Consider the following 15,107-nt stretch of genomic DNA (forward strand, 5'->3'; position numbering starts at 1 on the left):
GCTGGGCTTCTAGTAGTAGCTTGGAGACCATATAGTCTATACAGATACCATCCTACCCAAATCTGTGCAAGTTACCCTTTAACTATGTGTAAAGAAAATAACCGTGCCACACATAAAAAGTATTTAATTTGGGGATGAAGGAAGATGGGGGATGTTCTTTTTTTCCCATAAAAACAATCAACGCACCAGAGGTCACCCCTTTAGATTAGAGGAACGGAGCTTCCATTTGAAGCAGCGTAGGTGGTTTTCACGGTGAGGGCAGTGAGGTTGGGGAATGCCCTTCCTAGTGATGTGGTAATGGCAGATTCTGTTAATGCCTATAAGAGGGGCCTGCATGAGTTCTTGAACAATCAGAATATCCAAGGCTATTGTGATACTAATATCTACAGTTAGTACTAGTGGTTGTATTTATAGTTTATGTATGTGAGTGTATAGATTGGTAGGTGTGGGTTGTGAGTGCTGGGTTTACTTGGATGGGTTGAACTTGATGGACACTGGTCTTTTTTCAACCCAATGTAAATATGTAACTAACTATACTATGAAATGCAGTGAAATAACATGTTTATCATTTATCTTCCCTCCTAATGATAAGAAATACATAATGAAGCACTTTGGTCATATTTACATCAACACGAAAACTAAATTTTCATGCCAAAGGCTATTATTGTTCTGAGCAATGAAAAAATTACACCTGTAATCAGCTGAAAGATACAGAGTAGTTTTAGTTTGCATCTAGAGCAGTGGTCCCCATCCACCGGGCCATGGGCTGTGCCGAACCGGACCCCCTTTGGTCCCAGCCTTTGGTCCCAGCTGAAACCTATAATAGCTTCAAAGACAATAGCTACTTTATTGTGCTTAATTATGTGCCCAGAATGCACCCCCCATCCCCCGGTCCTTGAAAAAATGATCTTGCTTGAAACTGGTCCATGATGCAAAAAAGGTTGGGGACCACTGATCTAGACGTTATAGATATCTCTGCTTAAAGAATCCAATTATTATGTAATTATTATTTAAGACTGACTGTTTTACGCTCACAACATGAAATTCTTGAACCCCTCAGATTTAATGTTTTTGTAATAGAATGGCAGCCATGTTGAAAGGAAGAATGTAGACTTAGCTAGGAAGTACAACACATCTGCTAGCATGGTGACTGTACCTTTACCATATTTTTTTTTCCACTACTTTTCTACTTTACTAAATATTGGGTGCTGCTACCAGACACAACTGCTGTATTTGTATGTTTTATGATAGTGTCCCTTTAGAGTAGCCTATTGATGATAAATATAGCCATCATCTAGGTTTTATTGAAATGCAGTTTTGAAAATCATCACTGGAAGATGTTAGACATCCCTGTTTAGGTGCCAGTTATTATCTCTGTCCACTCAGATGTGGAGGCTGCGTTAGATAGCATTCTTTCCCATGGATATCAGATGATTTCTTTCCATCAATGATCTTCACCGGAAATCTCCTATGGAATTCAATGATATCCTGGACAGAATCAAATTTCTGTAAAATCAAAATCAATAGAAAACAATGAATCACAATTATGATACATGTTGTCAGTGTTGCAAGACTTAATCATTAAACAATAGGTTTTGTATATTCAAATGGTCATTGGAAATTATTAACAAAATGATTGATCCGTAATGAATCACATTTATTTATTATAGATCAGTCAAACATTATCTTCCTGGGAAGTAGGATTAATCAGTATCAATACTAATTGAATCCAGTTGGGGAAAAAACATAAAAATAGTTTAAATTTTGAAAAGTTTTACAGGTTAGATTGGATTTCTGCTGTTTGTAGCCTTGTCTTTATTAAAGTTGGTTACACTTTGGGGCCCATTTACTTACTCACGAACCGGCCGAATGCGTCCGATTGCGTTTTTTTCGTAATGATCGGTATTTGGCGATTTTTTCGGAAAATTATCGCGACTTTTTCGTTGCCATCCGAATGTTGCGCAAAATCTGGCTATTTTTTCGTAGCGTTAAAACTTGCGCGAAAAGTCGCGCCTTTTTCGTAGCCATTCCGAAAGTTGCGCAAAATGTTGCGATTTTTTTCGTAGCGTTCGGATTCATTCAAGCTTCAGTATGGTGACTTTTCTTGGGCCAGGTTGGAGCTGCAGGGTGCCATTGAGTCCTATGGGAGGCTTCCAAAATCATGCTAAGTCTGAAAGTTTCGCCCGCCACTTACGAGCGCTCAATACGAAAAAGTCGCGACAAGATACGAGCGAATCGTAATGGCTACGAAAAACTCGCGTTTTTTCGCGAAAATCGTATTGGTAACGAAAAAGTCGCGATAATTTCCGAAAAGTCGTAAAGGCGCCGAAAAAATCGCAAAAAATACGAAAAAGTTCGTTTTCCAATCGGAATTTTTCCAATTCGGATTCAAATTCGTGTCTTAGTAAATCAGCCCCTTTGCATTAAATGCATTATTGCCTGAAACTGTTACCTCTGAACCAAGCTTAAATTACTCTTCAAACTCTTCAAATTACTTTTCTTTTTTTTTTTAATTTATATATTTGTACACATTTCAGTTTGTATTGTTTCTTATAAGTAATATATGTTTTCATATAATGCAGTATATATTCTCTAGTGAAAGGAACGAAGCCAAGTAAGCAATGATTTATCAACAGTCGAGTTCAATGGCTTTTTTCACCTTTAGTATGTTATAGAATGGCCAATTCTAAGCAACTTTTCATTTGATCTATTTATTTTTTTTATAGTTTTTAAATGATTTTCTTTCTTCTGACTTCTGACTCTTTCCAGCTTTCAAATGGGGGTCACTGACCCCAGTACCCAAAAACTATTGCTCTGTAAAGTTACAATTTTATTGTTTTTGTTACTTTTTTATAGCTTATTTTTCTAAATAGGTCTTAACCTATTCATATGCCTGTCTTTCCTTGGTTGCTAAGGTAATTTGGACCCAAGTAACCAGATAGGTGGTGATACTCCAAACTAGGGAGCTGTTGAACAAAAAGTGAAATAATTAAAAAACTAAATGAATAAAAAAAAAACACCAATTGCAAATTACTCTCTGTATCATAGTAAAAGTTACTTAACTTAATAACACCAAGATTTTTTTTATTTGCACCTAATAACAATGTGCAACGTTACTTGATTAGTGTTAAAATATATATTTATTTTGAAAAAATGTTTTTAGCAGTACAGGTATTAGACCCCTTATCCGGAAACCCATTATCCAGAAAGTTCCGAATTACGGAAAGGCCGTCTCCCATAGACTCCATTTTAATCAAATAATTCAGATTTTTAAAATTGATTTCCTTTCCCCCTTTACCCCTTATTGGGGGCAAAACAGCCCTATTGGGTTTATTTAATGGTTAAATGATTCCCTTTTCTCTGTAATAATAAAACAGTACCTGTACTTGATCCCAACTAAGATATAATTACCCCTTATTGGGGGCAAAACAGCCCTATTGGGTTTATTTAATGGTTAAATGATTCCCTTTTCTCTGTAATAATAAAACAGTACCTGTACTTGATCCCAACTAAGATATAATTACCCCTTATTGGGGGCAAAACAGCCCTATTGGGTTTATTTAATGGTTAAATGATTCCCTTTTCTCTGTAATAATAAAACAGTACCTGTACTTGATCCCAACTAAGATATAATTACCCCTTATTGGGGGCAGAACAGCCCTATTGGGTTTATTTAATGGTTAAATGATTCCCTTTTCTCTGTAATAATAAAACAGTACCTGTACTTGATCCCAACTAAGATATAATTACCCCTTATTGGGGGCAGAACAGCCCTATTGGGTTTATTTAATGGTTAAATGATTCCCTTTTCTCTGTAATAATAAAACAGTACCTGTACTTGATCCCAACTAAGATATAATTACCCCTTATTGGGGGCAGAACAGCCCTATTGGGTTTATTTAATGGTTAAATGATTCCCTTTTCTCTGTAATAATAAAACAGTACCTGTACTTGATCCCAACTAAGCTATAATTACCCCTTATTGGGGACAGAACAGCGCTATGGGGTTTATTTAATGGTTAAATGATTCCCTTTTCTCTGTAATAATAAAACAGTACCTGTACTTGATCCCAACTAAGATATAATTACCCCTTATTGGGGGCAGAACAGCCCTATTGGGTTTATTTAATGGTTAAATGATTCCCTTTTCTCTGTAATAATAAAACAGTACCTGTACTTGATCCCAACTAAGCTATAATTACCCCTTATTGGGGACAGAACAGCCCTATGGGGTTTATTTAATGGTTAAATGATTCCCTTTTCTCTGTAATAATAAAACAGTACCTGTACTTGATCCCAACTAAGATATAATTACCCCTTATTGGGGGCAGAACAGCCCTATTGGGTTTATTTAATGGTTAAATGATTCCCTTTTCTCTGTAATAATAAAACAGTACCTGTACTTGATCCCAACTAAGATATAATTACCCCTTATTGGGGGCAGAACAGCCCTATTGGGTTTATTTCATGGTTAAATGATTCCCTTTTCTCTGTAATAATAAAACAGTACCTGTACTTGATCCCAACTAAGATATAATTACCCCTTATTGGGGGCAGAACAGCCCTATTGGGTTTATTTAATGGTTAAATGATTCCCTTTTCTCTGTAATAATAAAACAGTACCTGTACTTGATCCCAACTAAGATATAATTACCCCTTATTGGGGGCAGAACAGCCCTATTGGGTTTATTTAATGGTTAAATGATTCCCTTTTCTCTGTAATAATAAAACAGTACCTGTACTTGATCCCAACTAAGATATAATTAATCCCTATTGGGGGCAAAACAATCGTATTGGGTTTAATTAATGGTTTATTGATTTATTAGTATCAATACGGTATGGAGATCCAAATTACGGAAAGATCCCTTATCTGGAATACCCTTGGTCCCGAGCATTCTGGATAATGGGTCCTATACCTGTATAATGTGAATAATTAATTTAGCTACTTCTATAGCTGTCAGTGTAGCAAAAAATTAAGCAGGACCATGTTCATATTTCCATACACTAACCTTTATTTCTTTACTACCTTTACTGCATGACCAAACTTATTCTGTTATTACAAATTACAACTACAGGTATGGGATCCGTTATCCAGAAACCTGTTATACAAAAAGGTCTGAATTACGTGAAGAGAATCTCCTATAGACTTTTTATTCAAATAAGTAAAACATTTTTTTGAGTATTTCCTTTTTCTGTAATAATTATATGTTTTACCCTAACTAAGATATAATTAATCCTTACTGAAGACAAAACAATCCTATTGTGTTTAATTAACCCCAGGTTACTATTGTATTCAGTTACTAGTTGCAGAAGATGTTGCTATTTTGTAAATTAATAATAAACATTAATAAGAATGATAATAATAAACATATATAATTATTAGTATTTATAATATAACTTATAATTAAATCATTATATATATACAAAATAATGATACAATTACAGATATTTTAATTACATAAACCTGGTAGATTCGAGAAAAAAACTTTTTGATAAAGAAACATAGGTTTAATTTTAAAGTATTTTTCAAAACAATAATTAAAAAAAACAAAAAAACAGCAATACTAGCCTGTATTTTAACAGCTATTTTATTTATATAATTTTTTAACCATATACAGATTTGTCAGAAAATTATTTTACTTATAATATATTTAGTAGTTGCCGTATAAAAATAACTGTGTATTCGATTAACCCTAATAAAGTAAATATGTATGAATAAATGCATACTGACTTTAATAGTTATTCCATAATCTAATGGTTGCTAAAGTAGCAAATGGAGCACCTTTTAACCATCGAAAATGTTGATTGTACTCATTAGAGGATCTATAACAACAATGCTACTTGTTATAGGAAATTAAAACTTATTTACATTTCTTACAGGGTAAATCACAGACCTCTGCAATAATTACAACTCCAAATATGCAGCACAAACAATTTCTGTGTAAACTATATCAACTAATAACAATGGGTAACGACACGTCAGCAACACTTAGGGGCTGATTTACTAAGACACAAATTCGAATCCGAATTGGAAAAATTCCGATTGGAAAACGAACATTTTGCGTCTTTTTCGTATTTTTTGCGATTTTTTTCGGCGCCTTTATGACTTTTCGGGTATTGTCGCGACTTTTTTGTTACCAATACGATTTTCGCGAAAAAACGCGAGTTTTCGTAGCCATTACGATTCGCTTGTATCTTGTCGTGACTTTTTCGTATTGAGCACTCGTAAGCGGCGGCCGAAACTTTCAGACTTAGCATGATTTTGGAAGCCTCCCATAGGGCTCAATGGCACCCTGCAGCTCCAACCTGGCCCAGGGAAAGTCTCCCATAGGGCTCAATGGCACTCTGCAGCTCCAACCCGGCCCAAGGAAAGTCACCCATAGGGCTCAATGGCACTCTGCAGCTCCAACCTGGCCCAAGGAAAGTCTCCCATAGGGCTCAATGGCACTCTGCAGCTCCAACCTGGCCCAAGGCAAGTCTCCCATAGGGCTCAATGGCACCCTGCAGCTCCAACCCGGCCCAAGGTAAGTCTCCCATAGGGCTCAATGGCACTCTGCAGCTCCAACCCGGCCCAAGGAAAGTCTCCCATAGGGCTCAATGGCACTCTGCAGCTCCAACCTGGCCCAAGGAAAGTCTCCCATAGGGCTCAATGGCACTCTGCAGCTCCAACCTGGCCCAAGGAAAGTCTCCCATAGGGCTCAATAGCACGCTGCAGCTCCAACCCGGCCCAAGGAAAGTCTCCCATAGGGCTCAATGGCACTCTGCAGCTCCAACCCGGCCCAAGGAAAGTCTCCCATAGGGCTCAATGGCACTCTGCAGCTCCAACCCGGCCCAAGGAAAGTCTCCCATAGGGCTCAATGGCACTCTGCAGCTCCAACCTGGCCCAAGGAAAGTCTCCCATAGGGCTCAATGGCACTCTGCAGCTCCAACCCGGCCCAAGGAAAGTCTCCCATAGGGCTCAATGGCACTCTGCAGCTCCAACCCGGCCCAAGGTAAGTCTCCCATAGGGCTCAATGGCACTCTGCAGCTCCAACCCAGCCCAAGGAAAGTCTCCCATAGGGCTCAATGGCACTCTGCAGCTCCAACCTGGCCCAAGGAAAGTCTCCCATAGGGCTCAATGGCACTCTGCAGCTCCAACCTGGCCCAAGGAAAGTCTCCCATAGGGCTCAATGGCACTCTGCAGCTCCAACCTGGCCCAAGGAAAGTCTCCCATAGGGCTCAATGGCACTCTGCAGCTCCAACCCGGCCCAAGGAAAGCCTCCCATAGGGCTCAATGGCACGCTGCAGCTCCAACCCGGCCCAAGGAAAGTCTCCCATAGGGCTCAATGGCACTCTGCAGCTCCAACCCGGCCCAAGGAAAGTCTCCCATAGGGCTCAATGGCACTCTGCAGCTCCAACCTGGCCCAAGGAAAGTCTCCCATAGGGCTCAATGGCACTCTGCAGCTCCAACCTGGCCCAAGGAAAGTCTCCCATAGGGCTCAATGGCACCCTGCAGCTCCAACCCGGCCCAAGGAAAGTCTCCCATAGGGCTCAATGGCACTCTGCAGCTCCAACCCGGCCCAAGGAAAGTCTCCCATAGGGCTCAATGGCACTCTGCAGCTCCAACCCGGCCCAAGGAAAGTCTCCCATAGGGCTCAATGGCACTCTGCAGCTCCAACCCGGCCCAAGGAAAGTCTCCCATAGGACTCAATTGCACCCTGCAGCTCCAACCTGGCCCAAGAAAAGTCACCATACTGAAGCTTGAATGAATCCGAACGCTACGAAAAAATCGCAACATTTTGCGCAACTTTCGGAATGGCTACGAAAAAGGCGCGACTTTTCACGTAAGTTTTAACGCTACGAAAAAATCGCCAGATTTTGCGCAACATTCGGATGGCAACGAAAAATTCGCGATAATTTTCAGAAAAAATCGCCAAATACCGATCATTACGAAAAAAACGCAATCGGACGCATTCGGCCGGTTCGTGAGTAAGTAAATGGGCCCCTTAGAGACACAACACTGAGACAGATTTAAGCCATAAGAATATAGATTTAGACTGAAATTATATAGAAACTAAACTGTCCCTAAATGAGACAGGATTTGAACCAACTATTCACTTTAAATAGTGAGAAGATGCAAGCTTAGAATAGACTCCCAGGGATTTAATAGGATTGTATTCAGATGAACATATATCCACAGTATAAGGAATGGTGCCTTTCTCATGCAGGCAGATTACCAGCATACATGGTTAGATGCTACTTTTGTTTTAGACATGGGAATACAAAATACTACAAAGCATTGGTCCCAGGACAAGAATAGTATCCCCCCTAACAGCACACATAAAACAAATGTAAATATTAAAGCCTGACTGTTCAGGCACTATATATATATATATATATACACTTTGAAAAAGGCCTTTGTTGGGGCCGAAACGTCAGCCTCCCAATAAAGATTTTTGCATTTCTATAAGCCCTGCGGACCCTTAAGCCCCGACGGGGACCGAAACGTAACGTTGCCTGTTCATGCATTTTTTTTTATATATAATTAATTGTTTGCAATAGATCCGGTGTTGCTGGTCTTTTTTCAATATATATATATATATATATATATATTGCCCACCCCTTGCTCTCACAGTGCTCGCACTGCCCCTCTTATTATTAGCTTGACTCTCCTAGTCTATCCTAGCTGCCCCATTTAGCTCCCTTCTGCAAGATTAACTGTTGCATTGCTGCGCCTATGAATCCCCTACAATTGTATTATACAGTTATCTGCCTTCTTTCAACTTCCCTCCTCAAACAACCCCTTGTGCCAGGATACGGCAAGTAGTCCCTTAGCTGCCGCCGTCAGACCCCTACAATACAAGTCCCACTGCAGCCTTTCCCTATTTAGCATATGTGAAATAATTTATATCCAGAGGTCTTTACGGTATGACTGCCATTTATGACAAAAGAAAAAGTTGCATCTACACAATAACATGAGTGAACCGTGACACCATCGCCCCTCCAACGATTCCTGAAAGCAGGTGGCAATTTGCCCCGTATTGGGTTCAAGTAATGTTAGAATGATTTTTAGTAGAGTTAAGCTATCCAAATTACAGAATGATCCCTTAACTGGAAAACGCTAAGCATTCTGGATTACAGGTCCCCTACCTTTAATAACTGGTTGCGGGCTTTTCTTTTCCCATTTCCATTATAGGTAGTGATGAGCGAATCTGTTTCGCTTCGGCGAAAAATTCGCAAATCTTTAAAAAGATCCGCGAAACGGCGAAAATGTCGTGCGACAAAAAACATTTGTCGTCCGCGGCTATTATTTTTAATAATATATAATATTAGTTATCTCCCATTGTCACTGTATAAATGAGGGCAGGTAAAACTTGGGAACACAGACATAACCGTCACCAGTATATAATAACACAGATAAAGAGCATACAGTTAGATTTGGCACATCATACAACAGCACAAAAATCCAGATTTTAAATGCAGAGTTTCCCATGTCGGGTCAGATTCAGTATCATCTACAACTGTAGAGTAAAGGGGAATCGAAAGGGAGACAAGTTAAAGTTATCAAACTGAATGAGCCATAAATCCCTCCCTGCCAATGATTCTGGTACCAACTGCACTTATTTTCTGCACATCGAGCAAGTATTTGGGGTTAGTTCAGTAGCATTCAGTCACACAACTTTGTTCAGCAAGATTAAAGAGCCATTATGTATGGTTTTTGGGCAATTATAAAAAATTAATGCATTTTCTACTCAAGACTAGATTTACTCACTTCATTCCCTCTAAGCCCGGTTCCAAGAGCGTATTGTTCACTTTCCTCCAAATAACGTATCTTGATGTTATAAACTTTGCTTTGAAAATAGACCGACAGAACATATGGTTGTTCGATGGTCATTTCTCTGCTGTCCCTCACCAAGAATGCGCCATCCTGTGTTGGGTAATCATAACATGGAAAATACATTAAAATCTTATTTGTTGTTAAAGCCTGAGTGGCCCAAGGCAGCCAATGTTCCATCTGCCATGATCCAATTGTTGTAGGGCTCACAGTCTATGGCTGATGGTGAATGATGTAAGCTCAACAGCAGCTGGAGGGCCACAGGTTGGACACCATTAAACAAAGAGCAATGAAAAGGTTGCAATTATTAGAATAGAGAATAGTAATTCCATTTTCTTATCAAAGGCTGGGTTTAGGCACAGGACTCATTCTTATTGTCTTTTATGGCACTTCCCACAACTTATACTTTGTTTTTATGGTAAAATCAGGGTATTTGGGCACATCTACAGGGCAGATATTAGGTGCTTCCTTTATATAAATAAATATATAATATATATAATTTATATAATATATTATATAAATACCCTGCTGTGTAGCCCCGGGGGCAGCCATTTAAGCTGGGAAAATGGAGAAAAGGTTCAGGTTACATAGCGGATAACAGATAAAACACCATTGTAATTTACAGAGGTTATCTGTTATCTGCTATGTGCCTGTGCCTTTTCTCCTTCAAATGGCTGCCCCCATGGCTACACAGCAGCTTTGTATACCGTATATACTCGAGTATAAGCCGATCCGAATATAAGCCGAGACACCTAGTTTTACCCAAGAAAACTGGAATAAATTATTAACTTGAGTATAAGCCTAGGGTAGGAAATGCAGCAGCTACTGATAAGTTTCAATAATCAAAATATATATTTAAAAATATATATATTTAAAAACATTAAAAACATATACCCCACTGATGCCTCAATTAATTTAATTACATTAATTGAGGCATCAGTGGGGTATATGTTTTTAAATATATATTTCAAAGAAAAACAGTTAAACTAGCTCTGTAAGTGGAGAAGAGGGTCAACAAAAACAATATGAGTACTACCCCACGCTCATTGTGCATTGGCAAACTGGCAGCAGACCCAATCCCGGAGGAGATGTAAAAGGAAATAAGTATTGCTAGTGGGAGCCTGGGCCAGGGCACTGGAGGGTCTGGTTGCAGGTGGCCTAATTTGCACACAAAGGACAGAAGGTGCTAATCTGGAGGGACCCATGGCACCCGACCCGAGTATAAGCCGAGGGTAACTTTTTCAGCACATTTTGGGTGCTGAAAAACTAGGCTTATACTCGAGTATATACAGTATATAAACTTTCTGAGGCAAACACACCAGTTGGACCAGTAAAGAGTAACAATACATTATATTGTAATTCCTTTTATGCACTTTTTTTTGATGTTACTCTTCCTTTAACTTTCCTGGAGATGTAAAATGGGTGGGTCATAGCAAGATCCCACAATTCCACTGCCCCCCCATCCAACTGCACCCATGCAGCAATCACCACCACCACGTGAGCAGCTTGGTAGTGGCAGGGGCCTGCTAATATTTTTTTCTGGGGTCTTAGGGCTCTGGCACACGGGCATGTATGTCGTGTATGCCATCCCACTGGCGATTTACATTTTCGCCGGTGGGATGGCATTTCGGGGAGATTAGTCGCCCGCAAACAGGGAGATTTGTCGCGGGCTACTAATCTCCCCATGTGACAGAGCCTTTAGGGTCAACATTTTGCCCCATGTAAAAGATCTTATCTAAACTACAAGATTAAACTGAGACTGAATATACTCTGTGAATGATTACCATAACAATGTCTGTGTGTGTGAACCAACAAGGTTTAGATATTGTTCTGTTTCTCTACAATGGGCATTTGCGTTTTAGATGCAGTATTTATTATGGCATTCAGTGGAACCTGGCCAATCTAGATGGTCCTGCAGTGTTAAACAATTATCAAGACAAATAAATCAAACAAAACACTGATGCTATCACATGACTAGCAGTACATTTGTGCAGCAGAAGCAGCTTATGTATAAATAATGGTGACCAAATTATTATTTTTGTTGTTTCCTGTTACAGTCAGTACATGTAGCTCTTCCCAAGCCTAAATAGAAAGCTCTCACCTTCTTTTCTTGGAACAAAATCTGTTCTGCTTTTTTTCTGTCATATTCTCTGACGTACCAGTTGCATTCATCATAGTCCTGCTACATACAAATGTGTTATTAGATGTGAATGCAGCAACATGAGCTCCATCATGGCCAGATATGTTACAAAGGGTTTGTTTTTCAGTGTGAACAAATTCCTTTACTTGAATGTTGTCATTTTATGTTTAATGTAAACCACCCCAAAATGATTTCAGTCATATACAGTTGCTATATATATATATATATATATATCCACCAAAACTCAGCACTCTGAGGCACCCAGGCAGCTAATAGTATTGTTTATGGGTGAGTGCTACACCTATATATATATATATATATATATCTATACACACAACTCTTTTTCTATTGGGGTGCACTAGCTATGGACCAGCCACTCTGCCCCTCCATCCCTTTACCTTTAACAATGTTAAGAACTTTTCTTCATCTTTGACCTGATCTCCACCCCAGTCCAGGTAATGGCTGGCCCCTCCAAAGATTTTTTTCCGGGGGGGGGCGGCACGCTACTTGCCTTAGCTTCAGCCTCCTACCCTAGTTCTGCTTGGATTTAAACCCAATAAGAGATACCTGCTTAGTTTTCATGCCACTATGCACTTTATTGGCATTGTAATTCAGCTATACCAAGCAGGTAAATCTCCCTGGCACATAAGGAATGTACTGAATCCACGATTCAGTTTGGGATCTGGCTAAAAGTCACAAGGTTGTTATATAGTACTATTATAATTGTGAGGTAATAAACAGTTAAGAAAGAAAATTGGTCGGCAGCCAGCAGTCATCCCCCTACACCCGGCTCCATAGCCTTGAACTATAAACTGAACTGTTATTCTGTTCAAATACATAAATGTTCTGTTCCCCAACCAAAACAACTGATTTTGTAGTTTAGTGTTTCTGTATGCTGCTGCTGCTAATCAAGGCTATTTCATAATCATAAACAAACTTATCTTCACTTGAAAAAAGGTTATTCCTATTATACAGTAAAACCGAGCTTAGTACAGGGGAATACAGTGCCGGCATAGTTATAATATCCTTATGTACAGACTTAGGAGCTCTCCCTGTTAAATTGTGCTTATATAGGGTATAACTGTATAATGTGTATACAGTACATCTATAGATATATATACTGTAACAAAAAAAATATATCTATATATAATGCCTAAGCATTTACAGAAGTGTTATAAGTTTAATCCTTTATGGAACATAAACCAAATATGTATATATATGTCCTTAATAAAGGTCCTAATTTGGAGTGCAGGTCCTTTTGAATTGTTACGTGTCACGCACTGACCCAGCACCCACAATATTCCTGAGACCGGTTAAGAGTGTGGCTGCATCAACAGACCTATATATATGTATATATGTGATATATATATTTTGATAGAGAGATATAGTTATATAAAATTTAAAACCCTTTAAAAATCCCTATATTATTTTGCTATAGGATTTGTGTGCTTACTATGTAGTCTTGCAAACACATTTTATTTTATTACATTTTCTGCCATGAACTACATTTAATCTGATTCTGACATTAAGAAGCTTATAAATCTGCTACAAGGTAGAAGGGGAAAGAAAGAAATGCTAAGAGTACAGGTATGGGACCCTTTATCCAGAAAGCTCCGAATTACGGGAAGGCCATCTCCCACACACTCCATTATAATCAAATCATTTACATTTTTAAAAATGATTCCCTTTTTCTCTGTAATAATAAAACAGTAACTGTACTTGATCCCAACTAAGATATAATTACCCCTTATTGGGGGCAGAACAGCCCTATTGGGTTTATTTAATGGTTAAATGATTCCCTTTTCTCTGTAATAATAAAACAGTACCTGTACTTGATCCCAACTAAGATATAATTACCCCTTATTGGGGGCAGAACAGCCCTATTGGGTTTATTTAATGGTTAAATGATTCCCTTTTCTCTGTAATAATAAAACAGTACCTGTACTTGATCCCAACTGAGATATAATTACCCCTTATTGGGGGCAGAACAGCCCTATTGGGTTTATTTCATGGTTAAATGATTCCCTTTTCTCTGTAATAATAAAACAGTACCTGTACTTGATCCCAACTAAGATATAATTACCCCTTATTGGGGCAGAACAGTCCTATTGGGTTTATTTCACGGTTAAATGATTCCCTTTTTCTCTGTAATAAAAAAACAGTAACTGTACAGGTATAGGACCCAGTATCTAGAATGCTCAGGACCAAGGGTATTCCGGATAAGGGGTCTTTCTGTAATTCGGATCTACATACTTTAAGTCTACAAAAAAATCAATAAAACATTAATTAAACCCAATAGGATTGTTTTGCATCCAATAAGGATGAATTATATCTTAGTTGGGATCAAGTACAGGTACTGTTTTATTATTACAGAGAAAAGGGAATCATTTAACCATGAAATAAACCCAATAGGACTGTTCTGCCCCCAATAAGGGGTAATTATATCTTAGTTGGGATCAAGTACAGGTACTGTTTTATTATTACAGAGAAAAGGGAATCATTTAACCATTAAATAAACCCAATAGGACTGTTCTGCCCCCAATAAGGGGTAATTATATCTTAGTTGGGATCAAGTACAGTTACTGTTTTATTATTACAGAGAAAAGGGAATCATTTAACCATTAAATAAACCCAATAGGGCTGTTCTGCCCCCAATAAGGGGTAATTATATCTTAGTTGGGATCAAGTACAGGTACTGTTTTATTATTACAGAGAAAAGGGAATCATTTAACCATTAAATAAACCCAATAGGACTGTTCTGCCCCCAATAAGGGGTAATTATATCTTAGTTGGGATCAAGTACAGTTACTGTTTTATTATTACAGAGAAAAGGGAATCATTTAACCATTAAATAAACCCAATAGGGCTGTTCTGCCCCCAATAAGGGGTAATTATATCTTAGTTGGGATCAAGTACAGGTACTGTTTTATTATTACAGAGAAAAGGGAATCAGTTTTAAAATTCTGAATTATTTGATTAAAATGGAGTCTATGGGAGACAGGCTTTCCGTAATTTAGAGCTTTCTGGATAACGGGTTTCCGGATAAGGGATCCCATACCTGTACTTGATCCCAGCTAAGATATAATTAATCCTTATTGGAGGCAAAACAATCCTATTGGCTTTATTTAATGTTTAAATTATTTTTTTTAGTAG

At 38.5% G+C, this 15,107-nt stretch overlaps 2 protein-coding genes across 2 annotated transcripts in view; both read right to left on the reverse strand.

Moving 5' to 3' along the window:
- Positions 1-451: 451 nt before the first annotated feature.
- Positions 452-9,896, reverse strand: LOC116408288 (cytokine dependent hematopoietic cell linker). The gene is made up of 2 exons (XM_031895083.1): positions 9,752-9,896; positions 452-1,506 (listed from the first exon to the last, which is right to left on the reverse strand). Exons 1-2 carry the CDS (start codon positions 9,872-9,874, stop codon positions 1,369-1,371), a joined length of 261 nt encoding a protein of 86 aa, XP_031750943.1. The 5' UTR covers positions 9,875-9,896; the 3' UTR covers positions 452-1,368.
- A 51-nt stretch (positions 9,897-9,947) lies between these two features.
- Positions 9,948-15,107, reverse strand: part of clnk (cytokine-dependent hematopoietic cell linker) — a 29,417-nt gene continuing 24,257 nt past the window's right edge. The window contains exons 11-12 of the mRNA XM_031904564.1: positions 11,916-11,993; positions 9,948-10,064 (exon numbers count right to left, since the gene is read on the reverse strand). Of these exons, the coding sequence (XP_031760424.1) occupies positions 9,948-10,064; positions 11,916-11,993 (195 nt within the window). The remainder of the gene's footprint in view (positions 10,065-11,915; positions 11,994-15,107) is intronic.

This window comes from Xenopus tropicalis, chromosome 1, assembly GCF_000004195.4.
Source record: "Xenopus tropicalis strain Nigerian chromosome 1, UCB_Xtro_10.0, whole genome shotgun sequence".
In the NCBI taxonomy this organism is placed as follows: domain Eukaryota; kingdom Metazoa; phylum Chordata; class Amphibia; order Anura; family Pipidae; genus Xenopus; species Xenopus tropicalis.